Source organism: Sturnus vulgaris, chromosome 3, assembly GCF_052056855.1.
Source record: "Sturnus vulgaris isolate bStuVul1 chromosome 3, bStuVul1.hap1, whole genome shotgun sequence".
NCBI lineage: Eukaryota > Metazoa > Chordata > Aves > Passeriformes > Sturnidae > Sturnus > Sturnus vulgaris.
The window spans coordinates 2,493,226-2,506,794 of NC_142245.1; the positions used below are offsets into that span (position 1 = coordinate 2,493,226).

Genomic DNA, 13,569 nt, shown 5'->3' on the forward strand with positions numbered 1-13,569 from the left:
ATTTTATGTCCACATGCTTTTAGCCTGCTTCAGATAACAGAACACAGGATTTAAAAAATGATTCCTCTACTTACCACCATTTTTAACACTGTGACTACACCGTGCATTTAATTTTATTTGATTTCAAATAGGCAGGATAGTTAATTACAAAAGCATTAGTGTCATGTAGCATCTTCTGTGTGATTATAACAGGATATTGTATGAAGATAACACATCAGCCTAACGTAGCTTATCCTGCAAGCCCTTTTGACCTCACTTCTCATGGATCTAGTCCACAGCTGACAGCAACTCCGAAGGATATTCCCATATTTGATACTTCTCACTTTCCAGCATTTGAATTGAAGTTCCCAGGTAAAGTCCACGCAAACTACCAAAGCTTCATCACCCCTGCTGCCTTTAAGGAGGTTCAGATGATCTAAATTAGCTGAGAACCCCATTCCTACATCTACCTTTTCGCGGTTAGGATTTTTCTATTTTTTTGTTTTTTCTTTCTTTCTCTCAGGGAATTTTGTCCCATTTGTTGCTAAGAGACAATAACGACCGGGTACTTAAGAGAAACAAAATACATGGCCAAGGTGGGGGAAGAGTGCAGGTAGCTGAGGGCTTTCTTTTGGAACTGCAGAGACACCCGAGATTTCGGCCGGGTGGTGAGGGGCTGGGCTGGCCTGGGCTCCTCTCACTCTCGGGATCCAAAGGGACACAGGCTGCGGCTGCTGTGGGGACAATGTGCCCCCACTGCGGGGCTCTGTCTCCGACTCTACGGTGAGCTCTGCTCGTAAGGGCAGCTCTTGCACTGGGACCTCATTAACACCCGACCTCACTGGAAAGGACCCTCACCATCTCCTGGGGTGCCTCAGGGGCAATCCCGGGACCCTCAGCGCCCTCTCCTCCCAGGAGCCGCTCCCGGCCCTGTTTGGGAGCCGGGCTGCGCTGCCCAGCCCCGCCCTTCCTGTGCCACTGCTCCAGGGGCTTTTTCATTACACTGTAACCCCACACCCCTGCCTGCTGGGACACCCCCACAGCTCCTGCTACATCTGCAGAGTTTCTGCTACATTTCCTTTGCCCCTCTGGGCCCTGCTCTCCTTCGCCATCCCAGCACTCACTGCACTGCCCACCCCGCCCGCCATGGCCGCCTGAGGGAGCCGCGCCCGCGCCACAGCGCCCCCTGCCGGCGGGGGGATCAGCGCCCCGCCCTGCCCGGCCGGCAGCCAACAGCGCCCCCTGGCGGCTGCGGGAGGAACCGCAGCGCAGGGAAAGCGCCCGGGCCGGGAGCGGCTGGGAATGGGAGCGAGCTCTGGCTGTGCTGCTGCTGCTGGGGCTGTGCGTGAGCCTGGGCACACACCCTGCTAAAGAACTGCTGCTGCTTTTCCCACTGCTCTGCCTGACAGCCCCGGCATTTAGCAGTTGGATAATTCAGAGGGAAGGGGGTCACATTTTCCATTCCCAGAGAGGTTCCTGCCTTCCCTGGCAGACACCTGTCTTTCAAACCAGGACATGACCTAAACCTTGTGTGGTTGCTTCTTTTGCTTCTACCCAGTGCCTTTGGCAGCAGGACAGGAGGTGTGAGTATAAAAAACTAAAGCATTACACAGAGCAGAGCTAAACCAAGCCCTCATTATCAGGCAGCACTGCCCTGCTCACCTGTCATGGGAAAATTTCAGCTGCTGGGTTTGTTGTTCGTGAGCATTAATGAGCAGTTTCTTCAGTAGTTCACACTGTTGGTTCAAGTGCAAGTCGCGGATTTCTTGCTCCTCGGCGCTGTGTGTGTTGATCATCTCGGACCACTCCTTGGTGTGCTGAGCCACGATCTCTTTGACCTGTGGGAGGTAACACCAGCTCTGTTAGAGGCTCCCAGACAGAGCAACTCCTCCTGCTGCTGAAGGTGATGTAAAGACAATCATAAAACAGGTGCTAAAGAACACAGCTCAACTGTGAAAAATGAAGTTGCACAAAGGAAGTTGCTTCACAGGTAGCAAAGGCACTGAGGACACTGCTGGGTGGTATAAAACCAGATGTAAACCAACTCCTACTATTAAGACACTATTATCTAAAGTGCCCTGAATAGACTGGCTGAATAAATAGGTTCTTCACTGTACTACCATTGTTTTAAAACCTTCTCTAAGACTGAGCTAATAATAATACAGTTTCATACTTTTGTTGCCAAGAAAAATATATATATTGAAAGTACTGAAGTTAACAATGGAAAAACCTAGTGAGCAGGATTTCTCTGAGGCCTTAAAGATAGCCTTTGATTTTGTGAAGACAGTTTCACAAACATAGAGCATTTACAAAAAAATCGTGTATTTAGTAAAACCTGAATCTGAAGATGGTCTACACGTCTTTGTTTTATATTCATTAAGTCAGCAGGGAATCTGACAAGTATTCTTCTCTTGCTTATCTCCCAAGCCTCACAAGAATAATGAGATTAAAGTTTTGGAATGTTCCCAAGAGACAGTATTAAGAAGCCTAAATCACTAGAGTTGTTATTATAATATATCGTGCTCATTGATTTTGAAAAGAAGCTAATAGAAAGATATGTTTTATTAACCTTTAATGATTATCTTTGGGTATTTTGACATGCTATCCTATTTTTCCATAAATGGTATACAAAATGTGCCTCTCAATAAATCCATCTTCGGGTAATCAGTTCAACTACAACCAATAACATCTGGGTCATCTTCTATGAAAGCAAACTTGATACTTTTTAACAAAAATTGCCACCATTTTGCTTAGAAGTGAGAGAATGGTGAGGGAATGAGAGAATTATGCGAACCCTAGCTAAATATTTTAGCTAGGGTTTGCATAATGAAGAACAGATTGTCTTGCACACAGTGGTGAAGGTGAAAAAAGTGGAGATTTTATCAGTCCCAGTCTCCATTCTGCCCTGGAGAGGTTTCTCTGAAGGGCCTCTTACCTAAAGCTCACGCTGCCCAATAAAAAAGGAATCTAATGAAATAAAGAAGTGAGTAACTCTGAAACAGATCAGGATGACTACTACTACCTGAAAGCTAGGTTTGCACTTCACTGGAGCTAAATAGTGGTCTCAAATCAAAACAGGTACAAGCAGCTGACAGAGAGCAACCCGGAATTTTCTACAGAAAGCCTTTAGAGGCAGAAGTTGGTATGACTAACACAGGCCCAATTCATCAGGGAGATTAAGAGTCAGTGTGCCTCCAGTAAAATGAGCCATGCTTCTTTTTGTGCATGTGGGGAAGTGAACTACTGAGCCTATCAGCCATGAAATGAAATGAAGGATGTGGTGCAGTTTGTGGGAGCAGTATTTTTAATAAGGTGTTCGTAAGTACTGCCTTCAGAGCCTGAAAAACATGAGGATTCAGTTTTAAAATGAATACAAATAAATGCTTGGATGTTGTTAAGGAAGAAAAACTAGCTTTCCAGATGGAGATTTGAGAGGTTATGGGGCAGACACTCCAGCTCACCTCTGGCACCACCACAGGTGCTTCAGTTTGGGCCAAGTTTAGCCCAAGCTCCTTGTATTGCTGATGTGAAAATGTGGGTGGCTCCAAAGTAGGATTGATCAAGCACCAAGACACTTGAGTTAGGTTGTATGAATCTCCTCTCAACAGTGACCTCATTTGGCTTAGACCTAGGATGGACTTAGGAGAGCTAAAAGTCATGGCTGAAGGTTTCATATTTATTTTCATATTTATTTCCATATTTATTTTCAATGCAGTTTCCAGATGGAGTCAGCTCCATCAAGGATTTGAATTAAAAATGGTGCTGATAGATCAGTCCAAAATCCTGGATGTAATTTGGAGCACAGCAGCAAAGGGACTGTGCCCTCAGAAAACTCCCACAGTCACAGTGTTAGAAATTATTAATATTTCAAAAAGACAACTGCTGTTATGTGGGCCAGGGAGCAGAAGGCCAACTGTTCATCACCACCACAGGCATTCCAGTCAACAAAGAAGAGTTTGCTTTTATTTAAGGCCTCCTCACACTTTAGAGAAAAGGCAAAATGAACTTTACATGAAAAAAGAAGCATGACAATAAAATAGTGAAATAAATAGTGGAAGCCATAGTGCAAGTAAGTATTTTGTGGCTTAATTGCAATGAGTTTACAAAACCTGAACAAACACAGAGGAAAAGACTCAAGGCTCATTGCAAATGAATAATGTGATAATTGTTTTTAAATGGTGAATGTTATAAACCACAGAGGAGCTTGAAGGCAGGAATTCTGAATCTCAGGTACACTGATACCACAGGATCATATAATATCTCAATAATAGAATTATTGAGTCCAGTTCCCAAAGAAAAACTTTGCAAAGTGACGGTGTGGTAATACTTAGATAAAGTATTTAATCTGAGAAAGAAGAAATAATCAGAAAAACACCCTTGCCTGTGTTCATGGACAGATGTGCTATGATGTGCTGCTAATTCCAGAAGCAGCAGGCAGTCTAAGAAGCAGATACACCTCCAAGGAAAACAAGTTTTCCTCTAGGGATGTGAAAGAGAAACTTTCTTTTATTACATCTCCACCAAAAGTCTCATTTCAGGTACAGCAAGATATAACCTGGCGAGAAGGATGTAAGGGATGTGCCAAACACCAGTTACAAGACTTTAAATACCTAATTTGACTCAGATTCTGAAGAACTTAGAACTCATGGCTATTAAATCATCTGAAATCCAATTTTGCTGCAGATCTGTGATATGCTTCAAAGTTCAGCTGCAGTAAATTCAGAAAACATCCCTGCTTTTCTCCAGTTTATAAGCAGCACAGTTGAAATGACTATTTAATTTTTACTGGGCTGTGCTCTTGTCCTACTTTCTGCTATTAAGGTAGTGTTGCTTGTCCTAAAGGATGGGAAAAATAACCATTAGCTTACTTCTTTCCTGTTCTGCAGACTGAGTTTGCAAGCCTGTCCTTTCATCTGTTTCTACACTGGGCCTAAGAGACTAATTAAAATCCTGATAAGGAACCTTCTTTTGCACAGCATATATGCAAGAAGTTTGTTTAGTCACTTAGTTCAAGCAGGAATGATCTTTGAAGTAATCTTTCCTTTTTTTTTTTCTTTTCATCCTCTGCCTGCTTGATATTGGGACCGACTTTCCTAATGCAGGCGAGTAATTTGCATTTGTTAGGTTAATTGTGTGTGAAGTACACGCTGGGACATTCAGATTTAATTTCAATATTTTATGTCAAATTTGGGCTGGATGTTTCCTCATGACAGGAGGAGTTTTGTAGATGAAAAGGTCTCTTTGGTGCTAAAGGTGTGTACAAGACACATTGTGGCACAGAGCTGTACTGGAGAACATGAGCTGTAATTAAAGATGAATTATGTTCCAATCTGATATCAAAATTAGTGGGCCAAATGCTGAGAAATGATGAACAACTGTTAATTAATCAAACTCCCACTATATCAGTGTAATGCATTCAGCATCTCAGAATTTAATCTAATTTAATTGCACCTACCTTCATCTAAGATAAGAGTTAATTTCCCTATGGTCTTGAGCACTGTTTTCCAACCCCTTGCTTGCAAACCTTTGAATGATCTCCAGGAATAATTCAAGGTCCCACACACAACAGTTGAAACAAAAGAGGTTGGTAAATAATCTGGACAATTTTGATGGAACCACAGTGAGCAGAACATTGAAAATCATTAGAGGAATCCTCAGAAGGGGATGACTTGCAGAGTTCTTTGGGAATTATCCAATAATCAGAATTTCAAGTCTTACATTGAAGACTTACATTTCAAATCTTACATTTAAGTCTCCTTTCAAAATGTCATCCTAAAACCTGACATGGGAATGGACAAAAAATCAATCTTTTCTTCCAGGTTTGGATTAAATTAAAGGGAACCAGTTTGAAAGCAGGATTTTGAAAGGAGCAGGGCTCAGAAACTGAATATATTTGTGGAAAAGGAGAACATGAGTTACATTTATTGGATTTGGAAGATTAATGAACATTTGGATGTTCCTTGTGTACAAATGACACCTAACTCCAGACTATGAGTGACACAGGTGAGAGAGAGATCAGAGCAGATAAATTTCTGTGTAATGTAATTTTTGGAGCTTATGTTGGATGACTGGGAGCCAGTGCTCCTCAGAGAGTTTGTTTCACTACGAGAGGAATGAATTTTTTTAATTTTTAAACTTAACAAATTTGCTTTTATTTGAGGAAAGGGTTCTGGACTTTTTGTAGGGGAAGAAGATAGGGAGATAAGAGAATACTTTAGGTTTTATCCCTGGGGGTTTGGCTACATCTACAACTGAGAGGGCAGCAACAAGAAAGCAAACCTTTTTTAGAAAATTAAGATCTTCTCCACATCAGATAATAAAACCAGAGAATAAAGTTCAAAGAAGTCAAGAAAAAAATTAACTTATTCTAGCCTCAAAGATGTGACTGTGTTTGTGTATATTTTCTATTCTTATCTGATTCTTTTCACAGTTTTCAGCTTTTACTGGGGTCAGTCTCCAGTACTGTCCTCCCTCCAGATGATTTTGTGCATGGATGAGCCCTCTGGTGTCCCTGCCACCCTCTAGTCTGGATAGCTTTCATAAACATGTCAACAATCCTGGATAAGACTTCCAAAGGAAACAGAAAGTCAGTGAACACAGTAGTGGACACTGTCACAGCAGAAGAACGCTGTGTTCAGTGTGCTTCTGAACCCAGGACTACAGAGGAAACAGCTCTGAGCATGTGAGCCATGAGAACAGCTTTTCCAAATTAGCTGAGGTCGAGTCCCAGGGCACTTTTATTCCCCAGGACCTCAGAGAAAACAAAGCAATGAAGAAATGGGAAAAAAACAAACCACTAAAAATAAGAAAGCATTTGTTTCAAGAGCAACTTGGCTCCTCATTCCCTAAGAAACAGATTACCAAGGCCACGGCAACAATGATGGAAAATGAAATAGAAACTTCTTTATGTATGTATTTTGGGAATGCATTTAGCATCCAAATTTCATATAACACATATTCTCTTTGTTTAACTAGAGCTGACACAAATGACCAGTTTCACTTCATGAGGCATGAATATAGGGCTTTCTTCAGAAATTTCAAAACAGCAGGAAATTAATGTTGCTTTAAATTTTTTTTTAAGAAACACTTTTAGACACTCAATTACTCCCATTCTTTTCAACATGTTATTATTGCTGAAAATTATTCATATGCTTCCAAGAAAATTAACTACCACTTGGGTCTCAAAAATCTCTCTTTCAGAAGTTGCATGCATTAAAATTGGCTGTTCGCTTACCTTAGATTTGTGATCCGATGTTAGTGTCTGAATTTTAATTTCCGTTTCTTTCTTCAATTCAACACAATTACTTCCTCTAAAAAAAAAAATAAATTGCAAATGTGTGCCACAAGTTAAACATCTCCCCATTCAGTCAGCACTTACTAATTAAAATGTTAATCAAAGTAGAAGTGCTGCACCGTATTGGAATGAAATTATTTCTTCTGGCAATCCATTCACAACTTACAAAATATTGTTGGATTAATGATCAGTCAATTCAAACACCACATGATTAATTCTAGATTGGCCCAGCAATTATTCTGTTGCTGAGGATGTGTCAGGCATCTCCATTTATGATACTTGGTTCCTTTTCCAGGCTTAAAATACCTTGCCAAGAGAAACCAGTTTCTGCCTGAAAACTTACAGGCCTATTCAGCGTCTTGCCATGATTTTAGACTCTTGTTTTAAAAGTAATTTTATTACTTATATTAAGTTGGAGACAGAGAAAATGCTGTCATTTGAATAATTACATCACAGGGTGATCTGGGTGTACTAAATTTGAACACTTACAGAAAATATAGGTGTTCCTCTGTGAGAATAAGTGAATGGGCTGTAAAGGAGAGGCTTGGAATAAATATCTTGAGAGAAGTCTGTTTGGACACCACTCTAATGTTTCTGTGTTGGATTATCCACTGATGTGAAGGGATGCAGCTCCACTGTCTGGACAGGGACATGTTCATTTATCAGCTGCAGCTGGCCCTAATAAGGATGGTCATTGCTTGACTGCAGTAACATTAATCCATGTTTTCTCCAGAAAAGGAGATTTATGAAATTTTTAACAAGTTTAAATCCTATTTTCATATCAAAGTACTGCTAAACTTATGGAAATTAGCAGAAAACTTTATCATCAAACAGTACTAGGAAAGCCCTTACTGAAAATAGTGTGTCTTGTTTTCCTAAGGGCCACCAGTCATTTATTTTCCACCTAGAGCAAGGGAAATTTTGTCGATATTTCTAACACTGATTTGACACTTTGAAAGCAGTCTAATGTCATAGAGAGAGGTTCTGAGCACTGTTAACTCTGCCTGAAAAAACCCAATAGCTGAAAGAGAAGTGTCTTTGATCATACTGTGATCAGGGTGTGGCTGTAATGGAATATTTGATTTGTTGATCAGCATGAAAAATGTTGATTCTTAGGTGTGAATCAGACATATTTTATCCCAAAATAGCCTCATTAGTTCAATCACTGGACTCTTCAGAATCCCAGACATCCAAATCACCAGCTTACCCCTTCTCTGGAAATGCAGCTTTCAAGACAACTTCCAGCCAGTTTGGACACTGGGCAAAATGGGAAATTCCCCCAGCTGCAGTGCAGAGCCCATGGAGTCACAGCTGGGAACAAATACCCAGGGACAGCCCAATCCAGGGTCACCTACCAAGCTCACACACACAGATAGACTTGGATTTCTGGACAGTTCCAATAAATCAGAAGGATCTTTATGTGCCCTGACTCCAATTCAGAGTGGGAACACAACCATACCTATCCCCATATGCCTCTCTGAGATTTGTAAGCATTTCAAGTGTATGACAGAAATAGCACAGGGAGCAAAATCCTGTCCATCTGTCAGTGAATTAGCATGTGATTAAAAAATCCTGAACAATATGCAGTTGGCATTTGTCACACCATGTGGCAGAAATGGACCACAAAAAAAAGTGCACAACAAGAAGAGGAAGTTGTCTTTACACCCATCAAAGGCCTTTTTATCAGGAAATAGTCTGACAATTTCAATATGAATGCCTTGAAAACATGTTTTACAAGTTCTCTTACAACTTTTATTCCTTGCAAATGCTCCAGAATGATAGCCAAGGAAATGGAGCATGTCCTGTACTCATTGAACCCAGGACTCTGGATTCATCAGATTGTTTTAAGTTCAATAAAATTTGTAAGTGCCAACCAATGAATTCACTTTGAAGCATGTCCTTGAATACTCTGCATAGCTGAGGTAGGCATTAAATATTAAAAGTATTTAGCCCTTAAAATATTTTGCTATGGCATTAGAAAGTGTTTTCACAGAAAGTCTATCAGATACTGATTTTTATTTGGATGTTAATTAGATGCACACAGTCTTGTAAAACTGAAAGAGCCATCGGGTGACTGAGAACTCTGGAGTCCATGGACAGTATGGAATTGTGGTAAGAACACTATTTGGCTTTGCATTGAAGCAAAGTGGTCATTTCCATTTTTTTTTTTAAACTCATAATATGAAACTATCATGAAGGCTTTGGTGTCCATGCAAGAAGCATAATAAAATTAAGAAAAGATGCTGCAAGTAGTCAATGAAGTGACGTGAAACTGTGAATCAAATGATGGATTGCTTTGATACTTGTTCCATTTTGGGGCGATCTGGACAGCATTATTATCCATAACTTCCCCATATTTATTGCACAGAGATAGCCATTTCCACCTTTAACTTCCTGACACACCTTCCTTGGCTGTTTTGTCTGGACAGGCAGAGGCACTGGCTCCTTCTCAGGCCAACAGGAACATTGAGATTTTTACATACCAGAGCACAGGTAACCTTTCTGCCCCCAAAATAATTATGGTGCAATGCCCTGAGTTCACTTTTCTGCCACTGTAGTAAATAACCTGACTGTAATTAAAAATCCAGCTGTATCAGTGACCTTCTGCTGTGTTTTATTCAATGAAATTGAATCAATGCCACATTAAATTAATCAATTCTGCAGTTGTCCCTTCTCTGGAGAAGAAGTAATTTTCTGGAAGAAACTCCTTAGATTATAGGTATTTGTGTGCTTACAGTTCTCCTGTCTAGAACAAAAATAGTACAGCATGAACTGTGAGCTTTCAGTAATTTAGTGAGAATAATTCTCCTTACCTTATTTACTTCTGACAGTTCTGTTTCTGTTCCTTTGCCAGTTTACAAAATGTACACTCAAAAACCCACCACCATTCCAATTAATTTATAGAAAAAGTATTCTTGGAAGAATCCAGTGCCAAACATGCATCTATGTTCAGTGAGTTGCCTGCCAGCTGTTATTGCCAGATGACAACAATATGAAATTAAGAGCAGCTATTAGCATAGCTGGATATGGAACTAAAGTAATTCCTGCTGTCTCAATGAAATTCCAGTGACATGGTGAAAGGTGGAGAGAGAAACTGCTGCCAGATGAGCAGCAAGGCAACAGCAGGTCCTGCTACTTAATTCCAAATTAGAATTAGACATTCTGTTAAAGTCATCAGCATCTTCCAGGAACCTTTCTAGGACAAATAGGAGATTCACACAGATAATATCCCAGGCCATCAGCTTGTGCAAATGAAAACAATTCCACTGCAGTCAAAGGAGTAAAACTCATTTATCCCAACCAAGGATCTGTAAGTTTTTTGTCAAAAAGAAACTTCGACTCAACAGCACAGCAAAAGTCTATTATTTTCAAACATTCAGGATTTAAAAGCCAGCTTTTCACCTAAAATCAAAACATTGCTACTTTCTGGTCACTAGAGCTGTTGAGGACCTTAGTGAACACAACAGTGACATTCTCTGGTCTCAGTGAGACCAGACCAGACCAGACCACAGAAATAAAAATTTGAAGCAAATCCTTTGCTTTTACTTTTAAAATTCTGATAGCAAAAGACCAGAGAAAGGCAGAATGAGTCCAACATTTAAGGCCCATTGCTAGAGCTCATTCTCTGTATGATGTTGGTTTCAAGCTGCAATGCCCTTTTTATGAATGCTTTATTCCAGACCACAAAAGCATAAGATATCAAATCTACTTTAAGTCTAAAGAAAAATAATTAAAAATAATATCTTACCCTTTCTTCTTGATTGCCTTCTCTAACATTTTCTCATATGATACCTTTTCTTTATCATATTGGGCCACTATTTTGTCAATTTGTGTGCAGTGCAACTTCTGCATGGCGCTGTGCTCCTGGAAAACAGTAGGACCTTACCATTAGGTTGCTGGATTTTTGATGTTAAATTTTCTCACAATGTAAAAAAAAATCAGTGTACAAACTGACAGTTTTGACAATGGAATTTAATCTGGTCTAGCCATATGGTATTCAGCATTCCAGGTATTCCACCAACAAGCACTAAAACATTTCCTCTTTGTTTGAAAAATTAAAATCTGCAGTGAACCTTAAAAATATGGTACATTTTAAAGCAAACTAATGATGGGGGGAAAAAAAGTCATCTGCTGGAATAAATGTCCATTGAAGTACAATTCTGAAGATCTGGCTCACAATCCTCAGTGACAGCAGCACTCTGATCACTAAGAAATCCCACCTTGTGGCAGACATCTCCTTTAGCAAGTGTAAGCAAGCTGTGCTTGCTTACTTTATATTAGTTTTCCTTGCTAACTTTATATTTTCCTTTTTCAGAACAGCAGCTCATAATGATGCAAATATTTGACCAGCACGGAGAGCAGCAAATATTGAATTTACACTACAATAGGAAAAATGGTTCTTTCATTTATGTTATTTTATTAATACCCAATTGCCCTGCATTTTATCTAATCATGGCAAAAAAGAACCTCATTAATTAAAATGGCTTCATCCAGGACTTTATCTCTGTTTTTTAGCTCTTTTTGCATCTTTTCCACACTTTCTATTCTACTGCTTTTTATTTATTATCTTTATTATTTTCTATACACCTTTGCCTTATCACTGTTTCTTCCCCTAAAAATGCTAATTAAATACTTTTACACTCACTTTTACCAAAACATTAATACAAATGCTGCAATGCTTTCAAAAATCTAGCACTGGGCTGTACCCCAGCACTCCAACATCTGCCAAGCACTTCCCCAGGGAACACATACAGCTTCCAAATGTATTCAATTGTTGTATTCAGAGTGGGGAAGTGAATTTGCTGTTCCACAGAGGATTTAAAGGGAAACAAATAGACTCTGTCAATATTAAAACATGCCAGCCTCACCAGGGGGTGTTTACACTGACTAAGCAGGCAGGGGAAAAATAGGGACAGTGAAAAGAATGACTTGAGCTTGACAACATCAGCCAGCCACAGGTGAAGTGACTGAGAGCATCTCTCAAACTACCAACTCCTCTTAAATGTGCAGAACTATCCAATTCTTGCCATAAAAGACTAAGAACAAACTCTGCAAAGCATGAGACTTCTGCCCAAACTTCTGTCAACATTCTAAGAAATATGGGGTTTTTTGTTTTCAAATGCAAAGTTTCAGTTGCTAACATGTTCTAGGTGGATTCAGAATAAGTCTGCAGATAGGTTCTCATGATTTCCTCAAGCCCACTCAATCTGCACACCTTTCACATGAATATATTCACAAATTACATGTCATTACAAATTGAAGCCACAGTTCTGCCAGTGTTCTGAGAGGTCACCTAATTGGTATAAAAAGACTCAAATCACAGCAAGATAATCCACAGGAAAAGAATAAAGAGTCATATACTGTTCCTTTGGGAACAGTGAGTGTGTGTGTGCAGAAATCACAGCTCAGTCTATTAAAGGGAAGATGAAATAAATTCCCATTATACAAACTGTTACTCCTGTCCAGTATCTCCCTGAAGCAACATAAATACTGTGCACAACTGAAAACTGAGGTCTGGAAGATTCTCATTACAGAATACAAGGACGAGGAAATAAAAAGAAGGAACTAACATTTCCAGTTGAAAAATCCATTTTGCAGAACTTTATTTGTCCCATCGTCTTTTGTACTCCTGTGTGAAATGGAGATTTTTTTTTAATGTTCTTTTTTATTAGGCTTTTATTCAAACAGTACTTATTTTCAATGTCAACATGAATGTGCAGGAGATGAATTTGGGGATTTAGATTAATTATGCAATTCTGGTCACTGTCTAGAACCATATTAAATTCCTCAAGGGGCACTTGTGACCATCCCTGTTGTGGCTGAAACTGCAAGAACTGCACACCACAATCCTCTAGAATAAATCAAGCTAATTCCTCACTATCCTTCCTCTTCTGTCTAGCCCAAAAAGCACAGAAACTACCTGACAGCTATGTGAAAAATATTAAAATGAAGTAGGGGTCTATAAAAGCAGGCTGCTAAAAAGTGAAGTTGTTTGACTGAGATATGTCCTTTTCTTTGCCCACCTGCCTGTGATGCCTCCCCAGATCATTCCCCTAAAGAGTACTCACTATGTAACTTGATAAAGAAGAGATATAAACTAAAGGCTATAATTCAGGCACATCAGCTGTTCTGTGGCTGAATATAAGATATTAATATTAATTCATACTGAGAGATTAAAGTTACTTCATGGAATGTCAGCAGGAAATACTCTACCTCGAAAGCAGCCAAATGCAGGTGTTTTTATGGATCTGTTGTTTAAAGAAAAGCATTTCTGCATAGTATGCAGAAGTGACTGG

The 13,569-nt window shown here is 39.8% G+C and overlaps 1 protein-coding gene across 8 annotated transcripts in view; it reads right to left on the minus strand.

Moving 5' to 3' along the window:
* The window catches only part of PLCB4 (phospholipase C beta 4), a 182,627-nt gene that overhangs the window by 11,402 nt on the left and 157,656 nt on the right, over positions 1–13,569 (minus strand). For all 8 annotated transcript variants that reach the window (XM_088162808.1, XM_088162806.1, XM_088162807.1 and 5 more), the window contains 3 exons: positions 11,022–11,137; positions 7,214–7,289; positions 1,642–1,817 (listed from right to left, as the gene is read on the minus strand). In XM_088162808.1, coding sequence (XP_088018934.1) covers positions 1,642–1,817; positions 7,214–7,289; positions 11,022–11,137 — 368 coding nt within the window. The remainder of the gene's footprint in view (positions 1–1,641; positions 1,818–7,213; positions 7,290–11,021; positions 11,138–13,569) is intronic.